This window comes from Thamnophis elegans, chromosome 4 (assembly GCF_009769535.1).
Source record: "Thamnophis elegans isolate rThaEle1 chromosome 4, rThaEle1.pri, whole genome shotgun sequence".
Taxonomy (NCBI): Eukaryota; Metazoa; Chordata; class Lepidosauria; order Squamata; family Colubridae; genus Thamnophis; species Thamnophis elegans.
Window position 1 is genome coordinate 12,626,515 of NC_045544.1, and position 27,660 is coordinate 12,654,174.

Here is a 27,660-nt window from a genome sequence, read left to right on the forward strand (position 1 = left end):
CACTTTCACAGGATTATCACATTTCTAAAGAGAAAAAAACATAAACCTAATAGATAATAATTAACAATCTTCTTGCAATTATTGGGAATTATTTTGTGTATTTGGTTTAAAAATAAATGGCCTAAACAGTGTACTAATTTTAGTACATTTTACAGTTAAAGGTTTAGCACTCCCTCTGTCATGATTAAACTATGTTCATATGTGTGGAAAAATTACTTGCTTCATTACTTTATATAGAAATCAAGGAATATTAGAAGTCCCTTGCTCTGCCATACTTTGGCCTGTATGTAATAAAGTCTGAAGATATTCTGCAAACTCTGATTAATGAACTGTTCTTGTCATATTAAATCCAATATATATATATATCCAAGTGTTCTTTGAAAGTGAAATAAATTCAATAAGAAAAATAAATGCAACATTTCCCCCCCCAATAAGTATGTTTAATATTGCAACAGTATTAAAATCTTATTGCATTCTTATCACAGTCATGGAACTTCACCAAAACATCAAAATACCACTTTGAAAACCTATAAATCTCTAGTTTTGCCAGACTTTCTCATGCAGAGTTTTACATATTTCTTAATAATGCTGTAGCATCACTCAAATCAACAGCGGAGAACCTATCCACATTAGTTTATTAAAATGAAATTTCACTAGATTTAACCATAAACATCCACAGAGACTCTAATTAAATACTACAAATACATTTTGTTACAGCTAAATACGAAGATTTTGGTTTATGTAGGTAAAGTGGTTTCCCTCCCACCTCCCTTTTTGGTTTTATTTCACTCAAATGTCATTCCCCCCCCCCCCCCAAAAGAAGAAGTTAAAAATCAATGCAGCGTCCTTTTCGTTCCCAGTCTCCATAACGAGTTGGTTCAGGGCCTCTGGGACCACCTTTTTCTTTTGTTGTTGGATTGATATCATTGGGAAATTCTAAACAAATAGGAAAAAAAGAGGGGAAAGTATGCAAACATCTTAAGGAATAGCAGATGCATTCAAATATCATCCATAGTTTTGTTGAATTGGAGAATTTTTCTTATTTTTACCACTCCATTCATTACCAGCACAATGGCAAAAAATTATTCAGTATTTTTGTCTGCTAGTTCTCAGTCAATTTGATGACAGAGAATCTGCTTTTCAAATGCATTTCAAATAAAAGAATTTTGTCAATTGTTTGTATGCCTACAGGTTTTATGAACCATGGTGGCACAGTGGTCAGGATGCAGTACTGCAGGCTAGTTCTGCAGACTGCCAGCTGACTTCAGTTCGGCAGTTCAATTCTCACTGGCTCAAGGTTGACTCAGCCTTCCCTCCTTCTCAGGTCGGATAAAATGAAGACCCAGATTAGTGGGGGCAACAAGGCTGACTCTGTAAACTGCTTAGAGAGGGCTGTAAAGCACTATGACACGATATATAAGTCTGTGCTATTGCTGTTCTTGCATTTGCAAAGTTCTGGGATAGCCAAAGTGTAGTTGTGAATATCCTGTCTGATACTTGGTATATTTGCTGCTTCCCAGGTTTCCATGCTTTACTTACAGATAGTCCTCAACTTATGACCACAATTGAGCCCAAAATTTATTTTGCAAAGCAAAACATTTAAGTGAGTTTTGCTCCGTTTGATGACCTTTCTTACCACCGCTGTTAAGTGAGTCACTACAGTTATTAAGTTAGTAGCATATTTGTTAAGTGAATGCGACTTTGCTTGACAGAGATGGCAAAAGGTGATAAACTTGACTCTAGGACACTGCAGCCATCACAAATGTGAGTCAGTTGCCAAGTCATCGGCCAGCCAGTGTCGGCTGGCAACCACAAGGAGGAGGGCCTTCTCAGCAGTAGCCCCGGCCCTTTGGAACGAGCTCCCCGTGGAGATTCGTACCCTCTCCACCGTCCAAGCCTTCCGCATAGCCTTGAAGAACTGGCTCGCCCGTCAGGCCTGGGGATAAGGATAGTTACCCCTCCCGAATGATGAATGTATGTTGCCTACCATTTTATTATATGTCTTCTATCTTGATGTTTGTGTTCCCCCCTTCCCAGTTTTATGTGAGCCGCCCTGAGTCCCCTCAGGGAAAAGGGCGGCCTACAAATTCTAATAAAACTCTAAAAAACTCTAAACTCTAAGCGTCTGAATTTTGATCATATGACCATGAGGATGCTAGAATGGTCGTAAGTCTGAAAAACAGTCACAAGTCACTATTATCCAGTGCCATTGTAACTTTGGTCACTATACAAACTGCTGTTAAGTTGAGGACTACCTATATATCCATGAGAAATCTTTATATTGGCTTTCTTCAAAGTGAAACGTAGGGCCACCCAGGGAGAATCCAGAATAGAGGGGGGGGGGAAACAATTGTTGGCTACCACCAGTAATAAAGTAAGCATTACACCCCTGCGAGAATTTGAAAGGAATGCCACAATACTCCAGAATGAGGTAGAAAATACCAATTTATGTCATAGAAAGGTCATTTTTGCAAAACCAGAAGTCAGATTTTATACAGCCTTATTTATTATATAAGCCAAATTAATGGACTGTCTACTTGTTCTAGCTTTATCAATGGGAGTAAAACTACCATGATACACCCAAGTAGAATTCAAATGACATAGTGGTTTGGTATTATAAGGGTTTGAGGCTTCTCTTAGGCATAAAAGCCAGCTGGGGGACTTTCGGCCTTTCACTCTCTTCAGTCCAACCACCTCCCCTTATTGTTGAGGGAAACGATGCAGGAATATTATGTATGTTGCCTGCCTTGAGCTCAATGAATATGAATACACCCACCAGTGGTGGGTTTCAAAAATTGTTCGAACCTACTCTGTGGGTGTGGCCTCCTTTGTGGGAGTGGCTTGCCACCCATGTAACCGGATGGGAGTGGCTTGCCGCCCATGTCACTGGATATGAAGATGCCGACGACACTTGTCAGAACCACCTTAAATTGCCTCACACACAGCACTGGCATGCATAAGAATACGATGTAAACTTGTTTTTTAAAAGGCATCTTTGGTTTGCGTTAAAACAACTTCAACACACGCAATGTTCTGATTGCACCACAAACGCAGTAGTCATCCTTACCTTTCACGGAGGCACTGAGTTTTATAAATATGAGCATGATAGTGTAGAATAATCCTATCCAAGGACCAGTGGTGGGTTTCAAAAAAATTTGGCACCTCTTCTGTAGGTGTGGCCTGCTTTCCGGGTCCACTGGTGGAACCTCTTCTAACCGTTTCGGTAGATTTGACGAACCGGTTCTACCGAATAGGTGCGAACTGGTAGGAACCCACCTCTGACACCCACCCACACTGACACACCTGTTGGCTTTTAGTTTCAGCATGACTGGATATTATAAATTTATAGGAAGTTCTACAAGCAATAGCGTTTGGGAATAAACCACTTTGGGACTGGTTCCCATGTTATGCAATTACTTAATTACAACTTTTTTAGGACAATGTGTAATGGAAAGAAGTATCCAGAGGGAGCAGATGACAAGCACACTGAAAAATAATGTGTACACTTTATGAATTTATTATGTTCATTCCTAATATCTTGTGACACGATACCTGCATGGCACATTTGACCATGACACAAGGGTCAAAGATTTTTTTAAAAAACATATTTTTTGTACTGCAGTAGAGCAGCATTTTTTAAAATAAATTATATTAGAAAATGCAGTTATGCTAAGTGATTTAAGTACATATGAAGCTACCTTCCTATAGCTTCATGTCATACATATGTAGTTTCTTTGAAATGAAAAACTTTGAAAAACTCAAAAGTTAATGATATATTGTCTAAAACATTATATATCACAAAATATTTAGCTTGCATTTATATTTAAAGAATAAAAGGTATTTGGAAAGCTAAAGAAAAAGTGTAAAGTAACTAAAGATTTAATAAGACATCATGTAGGAATTCTATTTTCTGAAGAGACGGGCATAAAAAAAAATCGGCTCAGAGTTCATAAACATGAAAAACGTAAATGGAGAATCAATGGGACAGAAATATTTTCAATTTTTCCCTCAACATCTTTTTCAAGAATATTAAACAATCTTCCAGACATAATTTCTATGGATTAATTTCCTTTACTACTTCCCTGAAGATATTTATAGCTTCTCAAGACTATACCTGTTTTAACACCATTTATTATATTTATATTTTACACTTACTTTCTAGTGATTCCTTTTCTACATTGGATTCTTCTGGTGTATCAAAACGACCTACTGGTGTTACTGGCTTCTTAAGTGGTTGCTTGGTGGGTTCACTACTTCGTTTTGCACTAAAGGTATTACTTCTACTGTGCAGAAATGCTGAGCCTGTTACATATAAACATAAGATATATGTTATAAAAGGCCTAGATTTTGAATGGCCTATGGAAATGGGCAAAACCAAAGATAGTTATCATGTAAGAAAAGTGTAAATATGGACGCATACAGAATACTTATGGACAGGTTCCTGTTTGTGTCAGAGGCCAATTTAAGAAGGAAGAGTCCCAGAGTCAGAAACTGGATGTGCACTGAAGAAAGTGCTATATGAGTATGCGCAGGATCGCATTAATGATAATCTGCGACCAACCTCTCTATACAGTAAATATAGTAGTAAGCTTTTCATTGTGATCTCCACGACAGAAATACTGTGAAGTGCCTCTCTTTTTTGTGCAGGTTTACAAGACCGCGTTTGGAGCACAGGGCAACTGCTGTATTTGCTGTTTTCAAATCCTGGTAGCGCTAATTACAAATGGAAACTACTCCAGATTTGGACCTCTTTAATATGACGGAAGTCCTATATGGTATCCTGATTTGCAGGTGAGAATCCCATACAATGATCCATGTGGTATGCTTAAATTGAACAGCATGTTCAGAATTCTGCTCCACTACACATAATACATTTTTCTTCCAAAAAGAAGCATGTATATGTACGATTTTCCTTGGTTACCTATCAACTGCCCAGAGTCAACATGTGTGTGTGTGTGTGTGTGTGTGTTGCATTTGTGCTGATAAATAAATAAATAAATAAATAAATAAATAAATAAATAAGAGACTAGTATAGATCTATTTCAAGCTATTTAGCTCTCATCAGCTAGCCATACCCTTACTGGGATTTGAACCTGGGCTATATTACATATTAGGCAGATGTGTTAGCCACTAAGCCACAGGCTCTCCTCCTTTATCAGCTAGGCCAGGGAAATAGGTATTTATATGCTTCCTCCCATATTTGGGCATACCAGGGGTTGTGACACAATATGTATGTATGTATGTATGTATGTATGTGTGTGTATGTGTATGTATATATATATATATATATATATATATATATATATATATATATATATATGTATGTATGTATGTATATGTGTGTGTGTGTGCGCGTGTGCGTGCGCATGTATGTATGTATTATGTATGTATGTATGTATGTATGTATGTATGTATGTAATATATATAATAAGAGACCAAGAGTCTCTTGTGATGAGCCGAAGGACAGAGAATGGAAGTGTGACCTTCCTCCCATATTTGGGCATACCAGGGGTTGTGACTTTAAATATATACCTTTCACCCTGGCCTGGCTGATAAGGAGTTGAGCCCTGTAGCTCAATGGTTAACACATCTGCCCAAGAGGCAATAGAGCACAGGTTCGATTCCCAGCAAGGGTATGGCTAGCTGATGAGAGCTAAATAGCTTGAAATAGATCTATACTAGTCTCCCTTTATTTATTTATCAACATAAATATAACAAATATATATATATACATACATACATACATACATACATACATACATACATACATACATACAAGTATTCTACAACACTTTCTTCTTTATGCACACCTTTCTTGCCGAAGGAGAGGTAAGTTAAGAATACATTTTTCTACAAATCCATCCCTTCTCCCTCCACAAAAGCTGCTTCTTTTTTTTTTACAAAGAAAATCCAATCCCTTTCACAACACAATTTACAGAACAACCCTTGGACCAGCCTGGTGGAACAAAGGTGGGTTAGCAAATATTTATTAATTATTTATTAAATTTATGTACCACACATCTCACTATCCAAGCGACTCTGAACAACTTACAACAGAGCAACCATTAGCATTTTATTGGGAGAGGAAGACATTCTTGTGTAGTGACTTACAAGAAATGAATCTGAAAATCCTGAAAAGCTTACCTGCTCCAAGACAGAGAAGCAAAAATAGTGGAAGAGGTTGTATCTACCCAAGTACCCCAGAATAAGTCCTATTAAATACCTGGGACTTAACACTACTCCGAAGTACAGGTAGTCTTTGACTTACAACAGTTCATTTAGTGATGGTTCGCTAAAAATAGTAAACTAATAGTTACTCATTTTAATAGTTGCTAATTTAAGAACTGCAATGTTTCACTTAACACACGTGGCAAGGAAAGGTGGTAAAGCGGGGCAAAACTCACTTAACAAAGTTCTCACTTAGTCTCATGAATTTTGGGCTCCGCTGTGGTGGTAAGTTGAGGACTACCTGTATTGGGCAAACGAAGGGCAGAAACGGAGACTTCAGCCAAAGAAGAGAAACAACGTGAAAGAAACCACGTAAAACCCCTTTTATGAGTGATCCGAGCGAAGAAGGTGCCGGGGTGGATGGGTGGGTGAGCAGGCAGAGGCTGCAATCCAGGGCTGGCCCCCGCAAGAGCTGCCCCCTTAAGAAAGACTCGGGGTTGGCCTATCGCCTCCCACTACTCAACCTCCTCCCCAGCCCGGCCGCCAAACTCCGCTCCCCGCTTACTGGCTTGTCCGCCGCTGGAGGCGAAAGAGCGGCCCTGCCGGAGCGATAGGCACAGAGCCATTTCCTGCCAAGGACCCGCGCCTTCAATGTCCCCGCGAAGTGGGCGGTGCTTGTCGAGGAAACCCCGCCCCTCGCCCGCCCCTTTTCCTCTGGCCTCCCGATGGAGGACAGAACTGCGTTTCGGGCTCTTTGCAGCTTTTGTCATGGAACGTGGCTTGTGGACTTCAACTCCCAGAATTCCTCAGCCAGCTTTGCTGGCTGAGGAATTCTGGGAGTTGAAGTCCACAAGTCTTCAAGTGGCCAAGGTTAGAGACCCCCTGATTTAGAGTATATACAGAGGAGGAGACGGGAGCCTGCTCGCTTTTAGACGAGGCCACGTGGACTTGAATCGTGGGACCCGGCCTGAGTTTTTCGCCAGGGTAAAGCGGCGTTGGATCGCGATCGATCCTTGCAACAGGTCTAAGTGAGCAACTAGTAGTGGTACTGTTATTCTTTTTAGCGACGCCCTTTCCTCTTTTTGACAACCTCTGCAAACTATAGTGGAACTCTATGGGAAACCGCTTTCTCTTGGGACGTGGCTTTGATCCATAGGAGTAGGTCCTATTAGGCGGTTAAGCCTCTTGGAAGTCTACTTTGGCTCCTAGTGGCTGCATAGATAAACCTTGATGCGCTCTTTTTCGCAACACTATAAGTCGGTTTTGCAATGATTTTCTTCAAGGATTTTTTTTTTTAAGCGTCCTAATCATTTGTCAGCGACCTCGGATTCTCTCGAGGTTTTTTCATCTAATCCCCTGTGTGGCATCACCCTTAACGCACTATTTTGGCTCAGAACTGCAAAAATGCCGTTTGCTGAATTCACACGCGCAAAACCTAAACAAACGTATTATGCCTTAAGTAGATGGTCATATTCTGGGTGCGACTAAACGGCGGTAGGATAATCCAGTCCTGTGTGTTGGGCAAATGCAGACGAATTGGCATGAGCAATCAGCTTTTATGGCTATATAAATTATATATATATATATATATATCGTGCCCTGCCAGGAGACAGGAGAGATTAAATCTGGGGGACCCGACTGCATAACAACTGGCCTTCAGTGCATTGCAGCTTTTTGTTTTGGAAAGAAGCCAGTCTTTAGGGACCATGAGGACCCAGATTGTTGGGGGCAATATGCTGACTCTCTGTAAACCGCTTAGAGAGGCCTGAAAGGCCTATGAAGCGGTATATAAGTCTACTGCTATTGCTATTGCTATTTCTTGAAACCCTGGTGGAATGGAGGAAAGCCTATACTGGCAAAGATTTGGGGCTCCTAGTATTTAAAACAGCACAAACGCTAGCGTGTTTGTTCCTAAAATTGCAGATTTTGTACTCTTAAAAGCATTTTGTGCCTTAAATGACAGTTCCTGGGACTTAACCTAATCAGTGCGAACTGGGCAGTAAAGGAGGCTGCTCATTATAGTCCCTCTAACTTATAAAGCCAAATGATAATGATAGTTCTTGGACACACGTTACGTAAGATAATCCAAGTTAGATATTTCTGTAAGTCGTTCATTCTCTTCCTTTTAATTTTATTGGCTATGTTGGAATCTGACAGTTGTCATGTGTTTATGTGCGACTGCAAACAATGTGAAGCTGCTTGAATGTAGAGAGAATCAGTGGAGTTCTTCTGACTCCTTTGAGAGTTGCAGCTTCCCTCTGGATCCCACCTCCATTTCCAGGTGCTGGAACAACCCACTTGGAGGCCTTCTCTCAACACGGAGAAGTACCACATTATATTTGAATGCCTTTGTCAGGATTCCAAATAGCATCCAAAAGTAAATCAGAATCCAAAGCAAAAGAGTCCTCAAAGTTCCCATTTATTAAGACAGCCATGTCGGCACCTCTGGGAAAACCCGAATCTGAAAGCTTCCAGGTTTTCCCCACCTAATTGAAAGTTCAAGATCTTGCCCCCACACCCACAATTCCATCACATGGTCCAATCTCCCACTGCCATGCTGGCAGTTCCACCCGTCCAGTTCTGGTCAGGTGCAGAGGTGCAGAGAAAAAGGATGCCCTTGGCTTTCTAGAAAGAATCATGTTTGGCTACACAGTAGGTAACTCCATTGAATCCCCCCTCCCATTTTCCCACAATAGAAAAAGGCATAGTAGAATAAAAGAAAGTGTGGCAGGCCAAAGATCCAAAAGAAAGCTGCAGGCCTGACAGTCTTTTGATTTTGCAAAGTTGCTTTGGCATGGTGGAAATCTTCCTTGCATTATATAGGGCTGTGCAAAATGCCACCTAAGTGCAGCAGAATCCTTTGATCTTGTTTGATGACTTGATCTGGAACACAGTGGGATGCTTCTTCAAAAAAGGTTTCTCCAATTGGGCCTCATTTTCATTCAAGTTCATAATTGGTGGGGGAGTTTATAACAACTCATCATTGGAAAGCTTCGTTGAAGACGTTTCATTTCTTAATATAATAATGTTAATGATTTGATCTTCTAGGATGCAACTGTCAACGCTGCTTACATCGCCAGCGTCATTCTGCTGAGCAAATATGGTGATGACGTTGTGCAGCAAATGCCGATCTGGAGGAAGTGAGAAGCCTTGCATCATCTAGAGGTACGTACAATTAAGCTTGTGAATAAGGTTATCTTTGAACGAAAGAGCTATTCTGGCGTGTGGGCTAATTATTTTACTTAACGTAAAATGTGAGTCATTAATGAGATAGCAGTGAGGACTTCTCCCTCATCAGTGCTGGATGCTGTGGTCTTCCCACTGAGGCCAACGTCAGCCTCTATACAGCATCTGTAGAAAGAGGAGCTTCCTACATCCCGGGGCTGAAATTAGGCTAAGAGCTTGGCTCTGTTCAAGAGTGATCTCTAGGCTGGAATACTGCAATGTGCTCTACATGGGGCTGCCCTTGAAGAGCATCCGGCGACTTCAGTTAGTCCAAAATGCAGCCGCGCGAGTGATTGTGGACGCACCACGGTTCGCCCACATAACACCGATCCTCCGTGAGCTGCGTTGGCTATCTGTTGGTCTCCGGGTGCACTTCAAGGTCCTACTTACCATTCATAAAGTGCTCCATGGTAGTGGATCTGGCTATTTGAGAGACCGCCTTCTGCCGATTACCTCCCTCCGTCCCATCAGATCGCATAGAGTAGGCCTCCTCCGAATTCCATCCGCCAGTCAGTGCCGACTGGCGACTACGCGGAGGAGAGCCTTCTCAGTTGCAGCTCCGACGCTATGGAACAATCTCCCCGTGGAGATCCGCACCCTCACCACCGTCCAGGCCTTCCGCACAGCCCTCAAGATCTGGCTATCCCGTCAGGCCTGGGGATAAGACTTTACTCTTGCCCCTCCCGAATGTTGAATGAATGTTGGGTTTTTACTGCTAATTATTTTTAATCACATTTTCTTTTTGTGTTTTGTCCTGCACTCCCTCCCCTTATTATTGTAAGCCGCCCTGAGTCCCCTCAGGGAAAAGGGCGGCCTATAAATGCTTAATAAAATGAAAAAAAAGAAATGAGTCCCCTTGAGAAACTCACCTATAGGGAAACCGCCAGGTCAAAGGAAATTCTATTAATCTGGATCTGGAAGTCCAGAAGGGAAGGCTGCATCTCTCAAACCGTTGATTTTGATTTATATACAGGATGGTTGCACATCCTGGGTTTTCAGACCCTTCCAAGAAAGTTTCCCGAATAGACTGATTTGCTGATCGAGTGTAATAGCTTCCTTCTTTCCTGCCCCATGCAACCCCTTGAGAATGAGAAGGGAGAATCTGACAAAGAATTTTCCTTTTCCTTCCACCAATTTATGTATACTGTAGTTTTAAATTAATGGGGAGTTTTATTCGTTGCAGAGGTTACTGTTGTGTATACTTGAACTTGCTTCTCCTAAGTAATCTTTCTCTTATCTAGAACATCCTAAAGGAGACGCCAAGGTGCGACCAGGAGATCATCAACAGTGAAAATGCAGGGAAGGGCGTCACCCTTTGTGGTAGGCATTTTTTTCATATTTCTGTGCTTTTCAAAAATGTTTCACACACAAACACACACACACACACACACACACACAACCCAAAAGCCATGAACAGAAGCCATGCAGAGGGTTAAATAATTCTGCTCAATTCCCAAACTTGAAAGTGCATGAGAGGGGCAAGAGAGGGTGAAATACCCAAGTTGACCCTGCAAGTCCCAATGTCAGCAGCAAATTTGCCTGACGATACTGTGATGCCTGTTTTATCATTCTTAAATGATTCTTAAGTACCAGATGCCTTTGTTCTTAAATGCCCATTGTTCCAAACTAACAGACAAACTTGTTTTTTTCTGCTAGGACTTAGCGTCCACCCGTGCAGTTCCCCCAAACATCAAGCAAAGTCTCGAGACAAATCCATAGGATGAGTTAGTAGTAGATACTAAATGTTTCTCTTGTTTGCCATAGGTTCACCATCACAGGTGTAGGGTCTGCTTGGGCAGGAGGTTAGGCTAGATGACCTACAAGGTCCCTTTCAACTCTGTTTATCTGAATCAGCATCTGCATTCTGGTTTCCTTTGTTTCAGAGGTGTTGCTCGGTTGCTTGCAAGGCGATTTCTGATATTCTAAAGAGCCTTCTGGCGTGGCAGACAGATGAAGCTCACCTGAACAGAATAATCAAGGTACGATCGTGTGTGGAATAGTGCAATGAGATCTGCAATGTTGTCCCCAGACCTGGCCTCTTGCTTGGTGTTGAATCCTATAAGTCACCGGACACAAGGTGTGATACAGAATTATACTACTTTTATTTTGGTACCAAGACTTAAGGACCCCTTCTCTCTATAATTAGGAGTTTGATTTTTCCAGTGGTATAAACCAGCCATTGAGAACGGAGCACATACCCACACCTGACGTAGCTCCCCCTCAGCTCCTGGCAATGCAATTTCCCTTAGGTGTGATTGGAGTTCTGCCTCAACTGCTCCCTTGGGCCGGGTGTGTGGTCCAGTTTATCTGTCCCTTCAGCAACCTTTTTGATCTCCTTCCTCCTGGCCCCACCTACTGGGACCGTTTTTAATGTTCCGGTTTTAGATTCGTTATCTGGGATTTGATCCCTTTTTACCTTGCCTCCTGTAGGCTTATTACCCATCCTTGTGACTATGTCTCACACCTTACAACCCCTGGGGGAGTCCCCCACAATAGTCTCACCTCGTTCTCTGGACGGTTAACTTCTGCCACTTAAGCTGAGGAAGCCTGGCTTTTGTTTCCAATATCTTTCTCCAGGATGAAATTGTCCACACCTTGATTTTTCTGGGCTTCGACCTTTGAGTCTCACACCGTCCAGGGACTTATCTCAGGGCCAAGTCCAAAAGTAGGCAGGTTATGGTCATTCTGTCCCCCTTTCTCTGAGTTGGCTGCCTCTGGATGAATACACAGCCAAGGTACCTGGCCAGATATAATTCTTAGGAACCATTCACTCTCCCCTCAACTGCCAACTTACATGACCTGGAGGCCTCCCCTTTGATTTGTCCCTCAGGCAATGGGGGATCCAGACATGTTTGCCCGCATTCTCCACCAAACTCTTGTCCCCAAACCTGGGTTCTTGCTCAGTGTCGAAACCGATAAGTCACGGGACACAAGGTGTGATACAGAATTATACTTTTATTTTGGTACTAAGATATACAGACCCCAGTTTGAAAAGCTAGCCAAGGACCAAGATTAGAATCTTACACCAGTTTTTATAGTCAAGGGATGGTCGCATTCAACCCTTTGCCCTCCCCCTCATATGCAAGCAAAACAGATAATACTGATTGGTTATTTGGATATAGGAGTTGAGATATTGCACAACATCTCAACTTCTTCCACTCTGCTTTCTTTTCCATCCTACCAGTGAGTGAAAACCATATCCCCCAGTTCAAAATCCCTCTTGGGTTTCTCACTTGCTGCTGTGCAGATTTCACATTACAAAGCACTTGAAATTTTAAAAGAAACCATTTCTGCACTTACAAAAGGAAAACCAACAAGAACAAAATTATTCCAGCCCATGCATAAGAAATAAAACACAAATTTAAAAAGTCCTTGGCGGAATAAACATAAAATAGTATTTTTCATTGTAACGATTATAGTTTTCTTTAACTGTAAGTATTTTTTTGTAAAACATAGCAAGATAGCAATACGTGTCTAGAAAATGGAATTCTCTCCGCTTTTCCTAGGCCTTGCGGAACTGGCTGACCTCGCCTGACCTCACCTTGCGTGAGAGAGCAACCCGGTCCCTGATCCAGCTGCTTCAAATCTATAAAAGGCAGATCCCATCCGAGGTGAGTTTGTTGAGGAAGAAGCCTTTCTTACCCCTGGATGAGATGGGCTTGCTGTTGGGTTCCAGAAGGTCAGCCTTGCATTTACCCTGGGCCTGTCTTATTCCGCAGAACCCGACCATCAGAAACAAGGGACACTGGATCGGCCTGTTGGTCCCTTTCTGTGTCCATACAGAACCTGCCTTCCAGTACTGGGACCTCTTGGCTGCTAAACATGAAATTCCCAGCTCCAGCAACAGGTAGGTTTCCCTCAGTGACTTATGGCCATTTTTGCACCCTTACGTAATTTTCGGGCTGCAGGAACTTTCGTCCAGTATATACTGCAGCATCTATTGCCGGAAAGTCAGCCTTTATTGACTGGACTTCAATATAAAACAACTACTTTCAATTTCTCTTTGTTTCTTGATAGGTCTGATCATGGTTAGCGTTTATTTCAAGAGGAAACGCGCTTTGGCTACTGGCCTGGTGATGGCTGGAGGGGCTGCAGGGACTGTCATCCAAAATGAACTGCAGCCCTTTCTCATCCATAAGCTTGAATGGAGAGGCAGCCTAAGGGCCTATAGCGCTATTCTAGGTATATGCGTTCTGGCTGCCTTTGCCTACAGGCCCCTTCAAAAAGGTCTTGCTTATTAACAGTCTTTAAGCAAATGGTTTAAACTATATGTCAATGCTCTTGAAATCCACAAGAATTGGTGTCATTTACATCAGTAAAACATACAAGTGAGTTGATAATATTTTTTTTACGATATTTTTTTATATGTTTAATTAAATGCATTTGTCTTTTTAAGCTTGGGTTGGATCAATCAGCCACGCTCTGATGATGACATTTGCTCCCCTGTCCGGGAAACTGGTGGTGAGGTATGGAGCCGCCAAAGTGGCAGTAGTTGGCGATCTGGTGACCATAGGTGGTCTGGTGTGGTCATCCTATGCGGAGAAATTCAAGTATCTGTTTTTCAGCCGGGGAATCATTGTCGGCGTGGGATCAAGTCTGGCCTACGCTCCAGGTAATGCTTTACATTAAAATCAAATTTTGTCACACATTTCTTCTGTTTTTGAAACAGAAGGAGGGGACAGGGATAACGCGGTGCCCAGTTCAGGAGCGGAAGGGGATGTGTCACTGCCATGGGCGGGGGTGGTGGCGGGAGCTTTGGCAGCTTCACCTCAGCCGCAGTGTCAGACGGCAAATCCGGCAGTGCTGTTGGAGGAGGAGGAGGAGGAGGTGGCGGCAGAAGATATTCTGGTGGCAGCAGGGGCTTTGGGGCTTCACCTCAGCTGCAGTGCTGGGCGCAAGCGGCTAGGACTGGCCGCCCACAAAGGGCCTCCCCGGGCTTGCTTTGCTGAAAACGGGGCGCTTGGTGCTAGTTTGAGCGGCCGGCGCAAACTACCGTCAGTCGCCCAGTGCTCAGCAAAACAAGTCTGGGGAGGTCCTTTGCGGGTGGCCAGTTCTAGCCGCACCTTAGAGGGGGTCTTCCCGGAAGTTAATTGCTTCCAGGTTCACCGACCTTCCTCCCTCCCTTTTCTCTTCCAGACATGGATCCCAATGAACAGCTGCAACCATCCAGCGACAGACCCTAGAACGTCCTTAGGGACCCCTGGAAGGCGACTTTGTTTGTCCTTGGGATCTATGTATTCCTTGGCCTCTGCCTATTTCTCCACCAGTGCAACTAAGTGGCTCTGATCAGGGGAGTGAAATCACCACAACCTGGGGAGCCCTGGGGCACTGAAAGCCCCCCCCCCCCAAAAAAAATGTTGGTGGAACTAATAGGAGAAAGAATAGAATCCCTCAGGGCTAGAAGGGACCTTGAAGGTCTTCTAGTCCAACCCCCAATCTTTTTTGTTGTTGTTGAAAATCTGGAGCCCCCATTAAGAATTATCTTCATTATCATTGTTAAGAAGACAATGTACTAGTCAGTTATATTTGATTCTTTTCCTCTTCTTCAATCCCCAGAAAAAGGTGTCTGCAAGTGTCACCAGAGAAACAAAACGAAGATGTGGAGGCTGATATCATCACTGTGGAACCGTACATACCGGAACTCATCTACCCCAACATCCCCATCATTGATGAGTGAAGGATGTCAGACGTTCTACGTTGCACGACAATGTGATGGATGGTAAGTGTTTGAACTAATTTGGTTGTTGGTTTTTTCTCATTATGATGATATTATTGTTATTTAATTCTATGTCCAAAAGAAGAGTCTTAGCTGAAGGGAGAGGATTTGGGGCCTCTTGAGGTCACCTGGGGTCCTTGGTTGCTTTGCAGTGCCTGCTTTGGGTTTTTGGGTGGGGCCTTGGAAGCTAAAAAGGAAGAAGAGTGGGAGCCTGGTAGTTTTAAATATTAATTTGGTTGTTACGTTTTATTTATTATTTCTTGCTTACTTATTTTTTTAATTAAAATATTACATTGGTGCTTCTTTTGCCCCAGGATGAATAGCTGCAGTGGGTGAAATCCCAAAACAACTGGAGCCCAATTTGGACCCCATCGGCATTGACAATCTCACCATCAATCAGTTGCCAAAGGCCGCCTTCCTTGGAAGAGCTGACATCCAGTCTGAACATCTAGCTGACTGTGTGAAGAACCACAATCCCCCCCTCCCCCATGAGGCAGGACCTTGACATGGTTGTGGGGCTTGTGTGCTCTGAGGAAGATTAGGGCTACACCTCAGGTTCAACCATACTGAACAGGACTCATGAGAGGAATCGGACAAAGAGTGTCTCTCCCATAAACAATAGAGGAAAGCACATATAACAGAAACCCAGATTGGCTCTCTAGTTGCCCAGGTCAAGAAGGACCATGCCAGAGCTTCAAATTCTTGGACATCTGGTGGAAAATGACCTGCAGGACTCAGGGATGATGGCTGAGCATCCAGGACTGGCAGCTGATGAACAACTGGAAGGAAAATGTTTTTCCTGACTCTCCCTAAGATGGCATCCAGACTCAGCAGGGTTTTTTTTTTCCCTGCTGAGAGATTCCTGGTTTCCTCACCTGAACTGGTTCTTTTCGTTTTTCTTTTTATGTACTTTTTATGTAGTTTTATTTAACTTTTGGGGCTTGTTTGTAATTTTAATTACATTTTTGGGAGGTTTTGAATAAAATAAAAAATTGATTAAAAAAAGAAATGATATGACAAAAAGTATAAATGAAATCTTAATGAAAGATTCACATTGTAGCTGCCATTCATTTGTTCTTATGTGAAATAAAAGGGTCTTGTTAAGTCCTACTGCTAAAAATTATCTATTTTTCTACTAGAGTTTACTTATGCACTCTATTAGGAAATCGTAGATATTGTTCTAAAAGCTGGATGGTATTTTTAAAACAAGATCAAAGTAGCTTTATCTAAGAATTGGTATACATGTTTGATCACAAAATCCTATTTCTTCAACTATCCCGCCTGTATTAATGACAACATAGAAAACTAGATGAGCAAGGACCAATTGCTATTCACACCTCCTCAGTTTTATGAGGCATTATCTTAATTAACTAACTTAATTATGAGGGAGTACCATAGTTAATACTTTGCTGGATCAAGGCATTCCCGCAAACTATTAAGGAAGTGTAAAGATAAGTGCAAATAAAATATGGCACCAGGCTAGAAAGTGGAAGATCCTGAGTTCTAGTCCCACCTTAGTCATCAAAGCTGGGTGACTGTCGGTCAGTCACTATAACTTCTACTTCACAGGGTTGTTGTTGTGAGGGGAAATAGGAGAAGGAAGGTGTGTTTGATAGATTGACTGCCTTGAGTTGTTTATAAAAATAAAGGAATAGTAACAAATAAATGACCTTGGGGAGAGAAGGAGATGCTGCTGCACAGGGAATAATCAGATAAGGTGGGGGAGCCCCCAGGTGCATAACTGGCACAGAAAGACCCTCAGAAAGGACCCTCCATCATTTTTCAGGCTTTCAAAAGAGTTGGTGGGAGAGATGTACTTTCAGACTTTCAAGATTATCTTATGTATCCTTCCAATAAAGTAGAGTTACCTCATTTGGTCATATTTCCTATCTGGTGTACTTGGGAGGTGATGAGTGGGGGGACTTGCTACCTTGTGTGCCAGGTGAGTCTGGCCAGAGCTGGATCTGGGATCTCAGATGCGGCTGCTGCAGACTTTTGAGGTGCTTCTTCTTGTTTTCACTCATCTTCTGAAGAGGGGTGACTTTCTCAGTTGGCTGTAGTGGTTTTTCTGCACATGGTAACTGTGGTCCATCTCAGCCACTTCATGTTGCAGACTCTGGAGGTGCTTCTTAATGTCTGGCAGAAAGTTCCTCGCCTCTTTGAGGTTTTTCTCAGTCAGCCTTCTCTTACTTGAGATGGACACTTGGCTAAGTAACCTCATGCAGTTCTTTGTAGAGTTCTTTAATGTATTTCACCAAAGATTTGTTCTCTAGCTCTAACTGATGGCATGATCTTCTGCAGATCGTCTGTTGTGGTCTTAAGTTGATCCACTTTCTCCTGGAGATAGCTGTGCTGATCTTTCATCCACTGATTATCTTTCTGGAATTTCTGGGTCTGAAAGTCAAAGGAGTCTCTCAGTTCATCAACCTGGAAGTTGGGACCATCAGTGGTCGCTGAGAGATCATCCAAGGATATTGGCTGTACGACCATTTCTTCCTTGTTGCTGACCTGTTTGAAAAATGGAGACACAGTCACATCCTCTCTCAGTTCAGGTCTAATTTTGCTAACCTGCCTTCTCAATTCTGGCTTTTTCCTAAAGTTTTGGAGTCCATCATCTTCTGCTAGCATGAGATGCAGCAGGAGTGGATAACCAACAATCTGCAGAGGGGGGTCTCCTGACGAAGGATCCTTTCAATATAATCTACCCAGATCTCAACTAAAAACCATCAGGTTCAAAATATCATATTTGAGCCACATCAAGTGAAAATCAGCTCTCTGGAAATGTTCCTAATGCTGGTAAAGGTGGAAGGAAAGAGAAAGGGAGGAAATTTTAGGGTAAGGTTGGTGGATTTGATTACTGTGTGGATGGGTGAACTTTTGGGAGACCGGAAAGTCCAGACTGGGGACAAGTGATCTATTTACCTCTGTGGTCACTCAGAGTCCACACAGTTTCCATGCTGTCAATCAATGCAGACCAAACTCCCTGGAGAAGTCTGCAATGCTGGGAAAAGTGAAGGATCACCCATAAGCAGCTAAAATGAGGCTGGGGGAAGGTTGGGAGACCCAGAGGACCAGGTTGGGGACAGATCTCCATGGAGAAAATTGATCTATGGGCTACTAGGCATCAACATTCAACTTGATGACACATAATCAATCTATCAGTCAGGCAGGCAGGCGGTTAACTTACAAGGTCCCTTTCAGCTCAAGGCTTCTGTTGTCTACTTCCTTTTCATTGTTGCCTTAACCTACAAACAGGGAACAGATTAGGGTTAATGCAATCATATGACAAAAGCCTAAAGCAGGGGTGTCAAACTCAATTCAATTGAGGCCTGTATCAGGATTGTGTTTGACCTAGTGGGGGGGGCGGGTGTGTGTGGCCAGGGTGCGAGTAGCCAGTTCGACATCACTCGTGTAAAGAGGCACCCCTCCCAGGCTCCGTTTTGAGCAGCGACAGCCTCCTGCAGTGCTCTACCAGCGAACTAGGGCTTAGTAGGGCCACTCGCGGCCCTCTCAAGCTCCGTTTTTGTTGACAGAGGCGCCATGGGCCAGTCCGCTATTTGAAGAGTGTCCTGCGGGCCGGATCTAAGCATTCTGCAGGCCAGATCTGGCCTGTGGGCCTTGAGTTTGACACCCCTGGCCTAAAGCAGTATAACTTTGTATAAAAACACAAACTTGGCCCTTTTAAGGCTTGAATGGTCTTCAACTCCCAGAATTCTGCTTGCTAAATGGCTGGCTGGGAGTTAGCAATAGCAATAGCAATAGCAGTAGACTTATATACCGCTTCATAGGCCTTTCAGGCCTCTCTAAGCGGTTTACAGAGAGTCAGCATATTGCCCCCAACAATCTGGGTCCTCATTTTACCCACCTCGGAAGGATGGAAGGCTGAGTCAACCCTGAGCCGGTGAGATTTGAACCGCTGACCTGCTGATCTAGCAGTAGCCTGCAGTGCTGCATTTAACCACTGCGCCACCTTGGCTCTATGAAGTCTCCCATACCTTAAAGGGGTCTAGTTTGAGAAACGCCAACAAAATCCCTCAATACTGGTCTCTCTTCAAACTATCCTGACTTCCCATTTGATTCTGAATCCAACTCAAGGCATCTCATTGCTCAAAAAACCCCACAGGAGTCGGTATCAGCTCTCTATCAATTTGACTGTCTTTGTATTGCTATGATTTCTGATAACAGGAAAAGGTGGTGACCTTTGGAATTAAGACAGACCCCCCCCCTGCAAGTACTTACTACGAGTCCCATCTCAACCATGAAAGCCCAGTGAGTGACCTTGATCCAGTCCTTCTCTCAGCCTTCACAAAGTTGTTCTCTTGGGGATGAAGAAATCTTAGATATGTTCACTGCCTTGAGCTATTTAGAGAAATAATAAAGGTGGTATAAAAAATCCAAATAATAAAAAATGAAAACAAACGTTCAGTTGCCAGGCCAAGTGTGTTATTGGGAAATAACTACTATCTGGCCAACAAAATCAGAGTTTAGTAATTTCCCCAAATCATTAAGCAGATCAACCTCTAGCTTTGTGGTTGCAATGCCCACCCAACTGGGACAGCCTGAAGCCATTTTTTTGGCCCCTAAACATTGCAGGTTTTTCCGAGTGCGCTTCACCGCCACAAAGCCAGCCAGGCCCAGCCCCTTTCTGGTGACAGGAACTTTTGACATGATGGATGAGGAGTTTGGTGACAGGTATGGAGGCTGCCAACATGGCAGGTATCAGCATGTCTGTGAAGTTTAATGGAATCCCCACTTTTCTAATCTTCCCCCCTTGGTTCTGCCTTAAAGTGAAGGGTCTCTCCCTCCTGAGGAGCCCAGGCGAGGGAGACCCTGCGATGCCCCCAGTGCCAGCCATCCAATCCAGCCACTTTCCAGGGATGTTGAGCAGAGCCTCCATTATATGGTCCAGACTCCCCAAGGATGCTGGAGGTTGCCATGGCGAGCTTCAGCCAATGAGCTTAGGAGGAGCCTCTGACATCATAGGCCAAGGCTTTGATTGGCCTGGACCTGAGATTTAAACAATAACCGCCAACTGGCTGCCTTCCCTTGAGGGTATGGGTTATCCATTGATGAGCCAATCCTGAAGGGGCTTCGAGCCCCGAATTGGCTTCAGCCAGAGCGGCTCCCTCTGAAAGGGAAACCCTCGGTCACCTGGAGAGGTTGGGGAGCCCCAGACTCCACCCCTTCTCTGGGAGTGAAATTAAAATCTTGTCCCTTGGAGTATAATCTGGTGTTAAGAGATCCAGAGAATCCAGGTTTCCCTCTCTAGGCCCAAATGCATAAAAGAGATATGATTCATATTCAAAAGGCCTTGTGAGAAGGTGCCTGAAGAAACCCATGAATCTTTGCAAGCTTTAGCTATCCTACTCACTGTCTGCGTTGGCCAGATATGGCTTCAAGGCCAGGTGATAGACTGCCCCCTACAGGCAGTGAGAGGGACAGCTAAATCATGGAAAGAACCAGTGGACAAGGACCCTGATTGCTGACTGGGGAGTTTTTGGAGCTGAAGTCCACTCTTCTTCAGGTTGCTAAGGTTGAGAAACATGCTCTAATAGATCTTGCACTGGGCAGTTGGACAGATGACCTCTAAGGTCTCTTTCAACTCCATTTGTCCATTATTCCCTGCTTACCTTTTTATGGAAGGAAAAACAATCCTCTCTAAAAAGGGACTTGAGCAACAAAATGGAGGATGCGGGGTCTTTGCCAGTTTTAGCTGTCCTACTCACTGCCTGCAGAGGCCAGGCATCACTTAAAGGCCAGACTATAGACTGCCCCCTACAGGCAGTAAGAGAGACAGCTAAAGATGGCACAAGCCCCACAGGGTCCTCCATTTTGTGGCGGGAAAGAGGGAAATTGGCAAAGGAGAAAAGTGGAGAATTGTGGAGTATTTTCTGTGTGTGGAACCTTCTCTCTTCTTTTGGCACCTTGAATAAAACCCATCTTGGTTTTGTTGTCCCCAAAACTGGGCTCTTGCTTAGTGTCAAAGCAGATAAGTCAGGCAAGGCAAAGAAATGAAGACAAGAGAAAATGTTTTATCAGAATTTATATTCCTCACTCTCATGTCCATTCCATTCACACCAGAGTCCTATCTCCACATAGGACATTATGGTTAGCCTTTATTTTACAACAAAGCGTTCATTTGCCACTGGATTAGTGATGGCTGGAGGGGCTGCAGGAACTTTCGTAAAGAATAAACTTCACTATTATTTCATTAAGACTTTTGGATGGCGAGATATTTCGCGTTTGTATAGTGCAATTCTAAGCATATGTGGATTTGCCTACAGGCCTCTTCAAAACCGTATGTATCTGCTTTGGGCATTTTAAATTAAATATCTCCTTTTTCCTGCAGGAACTTTCGTCCAGTATCAACTTCAGCATTATCTAATCCAGAAGCTTGGATGGAGAGGTAGCCTGTGGGCCTATAGCGCTATTCTAGGTATATGCGTTCTGGCTGCCTTTGCCTACAGGCCCCTTCAAAAAGGTATGTATCTGCTTTGGGCATTTTAAATTAAATATCTCCTTTTTCCTGTGTGTGTGTGGGGGGGGAAGAGAATCCATATTGGGTAAAATAAGGATACAAAGTAACCCAAAGAGTTCTTTTCAGGTTTCTGAATTCTCCTACACAATTACTCAGACACAACACAACTATACATCCCTGCCCCCCCCCCCCCCAATAAATAAGTAGCAACACGGGAATGAAAAGAAAGTAAATCCAACATTTAGGACAACTATTGGAACCATGCAATAGTGTAGAAACAATTGGAAAAGAACTGAATTTTAAATTATTTATGCTTTGTAGCTCAATTGAGTTGAGACCCTCTTTTTCCTGTTTGGGAGTTTGACCTTGGGATGGAGAGTCTTGGAGGGGAAGCACCAACCACTGAAACCAGAGATTGACTCTTCTTCCTCCCTCCCTTTTCTCTTCCAGACATGGATCCCAATGAACAGCTGCAACCATCATGGTCTGATCATGGTGAGCCTTTATTTCACAAGCAAACGCTATTTGGCTACTGGCTTGGTGATGGCTGGAGGGGCTGCAGGGACTGTCATCCAAAATCAACTGCAGCCCTTTCTAATCCAGAAGCTGGAATGGAGAGATGGTTTGCGTGCGTATAGCGCTATTGTCACACATTTCTTCTGTTTTTGAAAACATGCTGCCCCTTCTCGGTTCTTTTGAATCGAGTAACTTGCAGATAGGGAGGTCATTGTTACATTAAGGTTTCCAGCATAGCTTTGATATATTGTACTGCAGTTTTGTTTATAATTATGTCTTGCTTATTAACAGTCTTTAAGCAAATGGTTTAAACCGTGACCCGTCAAAACCGCGGAGGACAAAATCGCGCTCGACGAAAGCGCGCATGTGATGTCATCATAGTGCGACGAAAAAAATTAAAAATTGAAATAAAATTAAAATTAAAGCAAGCCGATTCACATAAAGGTAAGGGTTAGGGTTAGGTTAAGGGTTAGGTTTAGAGCGTTAGGGTTACGTTTAGCGTTAGGTTAAGGGTTAGCGTTAGGTTTAGCGTTACGTTAACGGTTAGGTTTAGGGTTAGATTTAGGGTTAGGGTTAGGTTTGGGGGGGGTTAGGGTAAGGTTTTTGCTTTATTTTTACATTTTTCGATCACAGCGCAATGTTTCCGTCGCGCTGTGATGACGTCAAATGCGCTCTTTCGTCGAGCGCGATTTTGTCCTCCGCGGTTTTGTGGTGGAACCGGTTTAAACTATATGTCAATGCTCTTGAAATCCACAAGAATTAGTGTCATTTACATCAGTAAAACATACAAGTGAGTTGATAATATTTTTTTTACGATATTTTTTTATATGTTTAATTAAATGCCTTTGTCTTTTTAAGCTTGGGTTGGATCCATCAGCTACGCTCTGATGATGACGCTTGCTCCCCTGTCCGGGAAACTGGTGGTGAGGTATGGAGCCGCCAAAGTGGCAGTAGTTGGCGATCTGGTGACCATAGGTGGTCTGGTGTGGTCATCCTATGCGGAGAAATTTAAACATCTGTTTTTCAGCCGGGGAATCATTGTCGGCGTGGGATCAAGTCTGGCCTACGCTCCAGGTAATGCTTTACATTAAAATCAACTTTCTTTCACTTTCTTCTCGGACAGGCATCAATCCCTTTCAAGGATTGATTTTATTCTAATCACTAATGATTTGCTTTCTAGGGTCAAGAAAACAAAGATTGCAGCTAGAGTCCTTTCGGACCATAACCCAGTTTGGATGGAGTTGGGAAGGGTAGTGCAGGCAAGAAGGTTTTGGAGACTGAATGAAAATTTATTTAGATATGAAAACTATATTAATGATTGTAAAAAATTACTATCTGAATATTTTGTTTTGAATATGAATAAGGGTACATCTATGGAATTTGTATGGGATGCAAGCAAAGCGTATATGAGAGGAGTTTTGATGAATATAAATAAAACACATAGAAATAAGCAAGGGTTAAAACGAACAGAACTGGAAGAGGAAATTAAGAGAAAAGAGCTGGAGTTAACAAGGAAACCAGACGATACAAAGGTTAAGGAAGCTATTAACATATTAAAATCTCAATTTGACATGTTGATCTCTGACCAGGTAGCTACTAATTTATTATATGCAAAACACAATACTTTTTGTAATGCAAACAAACCTGGCAGATGGTTAGCTTATCAGATTAGGAAAAAAAGGAAAACTCGAAATATATCTAAACTGATTTACAGAGGGAAGGAGGTGTTCCAACAGGAAGAGATTCAAAAGGCTTTCTGGGAATTTTTTACAGAACTGTATAAAGGGGATAAAATTAATGGTTTAGACATAGACAAATATTTAGACAAGGAGAAAATACCTTCAGTTAGAGAAGAACACAGGCAAAAATTGAATCAACCAATAACCTCGGGGGAAATCCTGCAGGTAATTAAGCAATTAAAGCCAGGGAAAGCACCAGGTACAGATGGCTTGACAGCGGTTTACTACAAAAACTTACAGTTAGAAATGGTAGAACCTCTTAGAGAATTATTTAATATGATTCAAACGGAAGGTAAAGTCCCTCCATCTTGGAAGACAGCGTTTATATCTTTGATACCCAAAGAAGATCAAGATACTACTCAACCCAAAAATTATAGACCCATTTCATTACTGAATGTAGATTATAAAATTTTTACTAAAATATTAGCAAATAGGTTAATGTTGGTCATTCAACAATTGATACATACGGACCAAACAGGTTTTATACAAGGGAGACAGATGAAAAGTAATGTTAGATTAATTATTAATGCATTAGAATATTTGGGAAAGAACAACCAGATCCCTGCTGCGTTTATATTTTTGGATGCTGAGAAGGCCTTTGATCGAGTTAATTGGCAATTTCTGTTGAAGATACTGCAAAAAATGCAGATAGGAGATAATTTTTTACAGTCAATTAAAGCAATATACCAACAGCAAACAGCACAAATCATAGTCAATGGAAGTCTAACAGACTCTTTTCAAATTGGAAAAGGTACAAGACAGGGCTGTCCTTTGTCCCCATTATTGTTTATTATAACTTTGGAAGTATTGTTGAATAAAATACGGGGCTTGGATGGTTTAAAAGGGATCAAGATTAGGCAGCAAGAATATAGAGTCCGCGCTTTTGCGGATGATTTGGTCATAATATTGGAACAACCGCAGGAATCCAGTATGGTTTTAATGAATATGATTAATCAATATGGTCAAGTGTCGGGCTTTAAAATAAACTTAGGAAAAACCAAAATATTAGCTATAAATATGAATATTAAACAAAAGGAAGAATTAGGAGTGATGCTAGGATGTGAGGTAGTTAAAAAAGTCAAATATCTTGGAGTTAACATTTTAACTTCAAATGGGAAATTATATAAGCATAATTATGAACCACTTTGGCATAGCATACAGACAGAGATGAAAAAATGGGAGAAATTGCACTTATCTTTGCTGGGTAGGATAGCGGCAGTGAAAATGAACATTTTACCAAAATTTTTATTTCTCTTCCAAATGTTACCTATACTTAAAAAAGATGCGAACCTTTTAGAATGGCAGAAGGGTATCAACAAATTTGTGTGGGCAGGAAAGAAGCCGAGGGTAAAGATGAAAATAATGCAAGATGTACGTGAGAGAGGAGGATTGAAACTACCTAATTTAAAACTATATTATGATGCAGTGGCATTATCTGCAATTAGTGATTGGATTCATTTAACCAATGATAGAATATTGAACATTGAGGGACACGATCTGGTATTTGGTTGGCATGCTTACCTGTTATTCAACAAAAAATTGGATAAGACCTTTAAAAGTCATATTTTAAGAAATGCTTTATTGCGGGTCTGGAAGAAATATCAATATAAATTAAATGACAAGATACCCATGTGGGCAATTCCTAGACACGCAATTGAAAATATGAATACAGCACAAAGACAGGACAGAATTACTTACAGACAGCTTCTTACCTCGGAAAGGGGGGTATTACAATTAAATGTTTAGAGGTATTAAAAGAGGAGAAGGTAGTTCAAACATGGTTCCAGTATGGGCAATTACAGGCTAGGTGGAAAATAGATCAAAAAATTGGTTTTATTCAAGTTGAGGATAATCTGTTTAAACAAATAAGAGATCAAAGCTTAATGCATATAAAGAGGATATATAATGTATTAATACAGATGGATTCGGAAACAGAATTAGTTAAAGATTGTATGATAAAATGGGCTCAAATATTGAGGAACCAATAATGTTGGATACATGGGAAAGAATCTGGGTAAGAAATGTGAAATTTACACAAGCTCAAAATCTGAGAGAAAATTTTTACAAGATGTTCTATAGATGGCATTTAGATCCTAAAAAGTTGGCTTCTATGTATCCGAATGTACAGCCTAAATGTTGGAGGTGTGGTTCTCTCGATGCTACATATTATCATATATGGTGGACCTGCCAAAAGGTTAAGGCATTTTGGATAAAAATATGGTGGGTCATGCAAAATGTTTTTAAAAGAAGGATAAAGTTTAGTCCTCAGTTATTTTTACTAGGTATATGTACTGATTTTACAGTGGTAGAGACCAACTTGACTCTGCACCTGATAACTGCAGCAAGACTGTTGGTGGCGCAATATTGGAAGAAGGAAGACTTGCCTACAATCCAAGAATGGACATTGAAAGTAACAAACTTAGCTGAAATGGCTAAAATATCGGCATATCTCAAAGATCATTCAAATGAGAGATATAAACGAGACTGGAAAAAATGGATTGACTATATACAAAATAAATACGGGACTAAGAAATTCCAGTTAGCCTATGCTTAAGATCAGAAATGATTTAAACTGTTAAAAGTCAGTTCAGTAAGAAGAAGCTAAGGTCAATCTAGAATGTCATTAATTTCTTTATTTCTTTTTTCTCAATAGATTTTAGACTGTGTTAGTTAAAATCCATACCGTGTACGGGTTCTGGGAAGTCGGGGGGGGGGGAAGGAGGAGGGGGGGGTGGGGGGGTGGAGGGAGGGAGGGATACACACAACAAAAAAAAATTGTACTTTAATGTCTTAATGATTGACAAATGATGACATATTTGTGTTTTTTTTTTTTTTTTTTTTAAAGAAAAAATAAAAAAGTTGAATATTGGTGTGGTCATCCTATGCGGAGAAATTTAAACATCTGTTTTTCAGCCGGGGAATCATTGTCGGCGTGGGATCAAGTCTGGCCTACGCTCCAGGTAATGCTTTACCTTAAAATCAAATTTTGTCACACATTTCTTCTGTTTTTGAAAACATGCTTTTGCTTTTGCTTTTGCTTTTTTGCTTTTGCTTTTTTGCTTTTGCTTTTGCTTTTGCTTTTGCTTTTGCTTTTGCTTTTGCTTTTGCTTTTGCTTTTGCTTTTGCTTTGCAGCACTTTTTCATGAGAAAACCTGCTAGGTAAGCTTTCCATTGGGAGAGCGAGTACGTTCAGCGAAGCGTTGTGAGAGTTGTGTTGCAGAACACACAAAGCAGCATACAGAGCAGTGGTGGGTTTCAACTAACCAATTAAGGAGAGATAGGATGTCAGGTGCAATCATTTTCCTAGGGAGGACTTCCATCCTTAAGTAGAAGTGGGCCAAAAGATACCACCCAGGAACAGGTACAAACTGAAAAAGAAGCAACGTAGGGGATAAAGAAGGAGAGAAACGGAGTTGTAAAGTAAATCCAACATTTAGGACAACTATTGGAACCATGCAATAGTGTAGAAACAATTGGAAAAGAACTGAATTTTAAATTATTTATGCTTTGTAGCTAAATTGAGTTGAGACCCTCTTTTTCCTGTTTGGGAGTTTGACCTTGGGATGGAGAGTCTTGGAGGGGAAGCACCAACCACTGAAACCAGAGATTGACTCTTCTTCCTCCCCCCCTTTTCTCTTCCAGACATGGATCCCAATGAACAGCTGCAACCATCCAGCGACAGACCCTAGAACGTCCTTAGGGACCCCTGGAGATAATTTATAAACTCTTTATCGTGGAGTAATATACAAATGTGAACATACAGTTGGACAAAGGCTTAATAAAATTCTAACCGGAGTTGGATGTGATTTTGTTTTCAA

The 27,660-nt window shown here is 42.0% G+C and overlaps 2 protein-coding genes and 1 long non-coding RNA gene across 14 annotated transcripts; 1 reads left to right on the forward strand and 2 right to left on the reverse strand.

Annotated features, from left to right (window-relative positions):
* Positions 1–206: 206 nt before the first annotated feature.
* On the reverse strand, positions 207–6,950 carry LOC116507600 (succinate dehydrogenase assembly factor 4, mitochondrial-like). Its single transcript, XM_032215855.1, has 3 exons — positions 6,734–6,950; positions 4,156–4,302; positions 207–936 (listed from the first exon to the last, which is right to left on the reverse strand). Exons 1-3 carry the CDS (start codon positions 6,936–6,938, stop codon positions 827–829), a joined length of 462 nt encoding a protein of 153 aa, XP_032071746.1. The 5' UTR covers positions 6,939–6,950; the 3' UTR covers positions 207–826.
* LOC116507598 (monocarboxylate transporter 11-like) lies at positions 5,931–27,560 on the forward strand. Of its 12 annotated transcripts, XM_032215846.1 has the most exons (10): positions 7,013–7,196; positions 9,217–9,333; positions 10,635–10,713; positions 11,277–11,372; positions 12,900–13,004; positions 13,113–13,240; positions 13,790–13,859; positions 13,959–14,005; positions 14,950–15,112; positions 15,424–15,744. In XM_032215846.1, exons 3-9 carry the CDS (start codon positions 10,687–10,689, stop codon positions 15,068–15,070), a joined length of 594 nt encoding a protein of 197 aa, XP_032071737.1. In that variant the 5' UTR covers positions 7,013–7,196; positions 9,217–9,333; positions 10,635–10,686; the 3' UTR covers positions 15,071–15,112; positions 15,424–15,744. The 12 variants fall into 12 exon arrangements, with proteins under 12 accessions (XP_032071736.1, XP_032071737.1, XP_032071744.1 ...); XM_032215845.1 differs by lacking the exon at positions 7,013–7,196 and adding an exon at positions 5,931–5,970 and having other exon boundaries at positions 13,790–14,005; XM_032215853.1 differs by lacking the exons at positions 13,790–13,859; positions 13,959–14,005; positions 14,950–15,112; positions 15,424–15,744 and adding exons at positions 22,962–23,031; positions 26,756–26,802; positions 27,485–27,560.
* Positions 17,187–19,425, reverse strand: LOC116507601. The gene is made up of 3 exons (XR_004255228.1): positions 19,349–19,425; positions 18,297–18,354; positions 17,187–17,617 (listed from the first exon to the last, which is right to left on the reverse strand). It is a non-coding gene; the product is annotated as an uncharacterized LOC116507601 (long non-coding RNA).
* Positions 27,561–27,660: the final 100 nt, after the last annotated feature.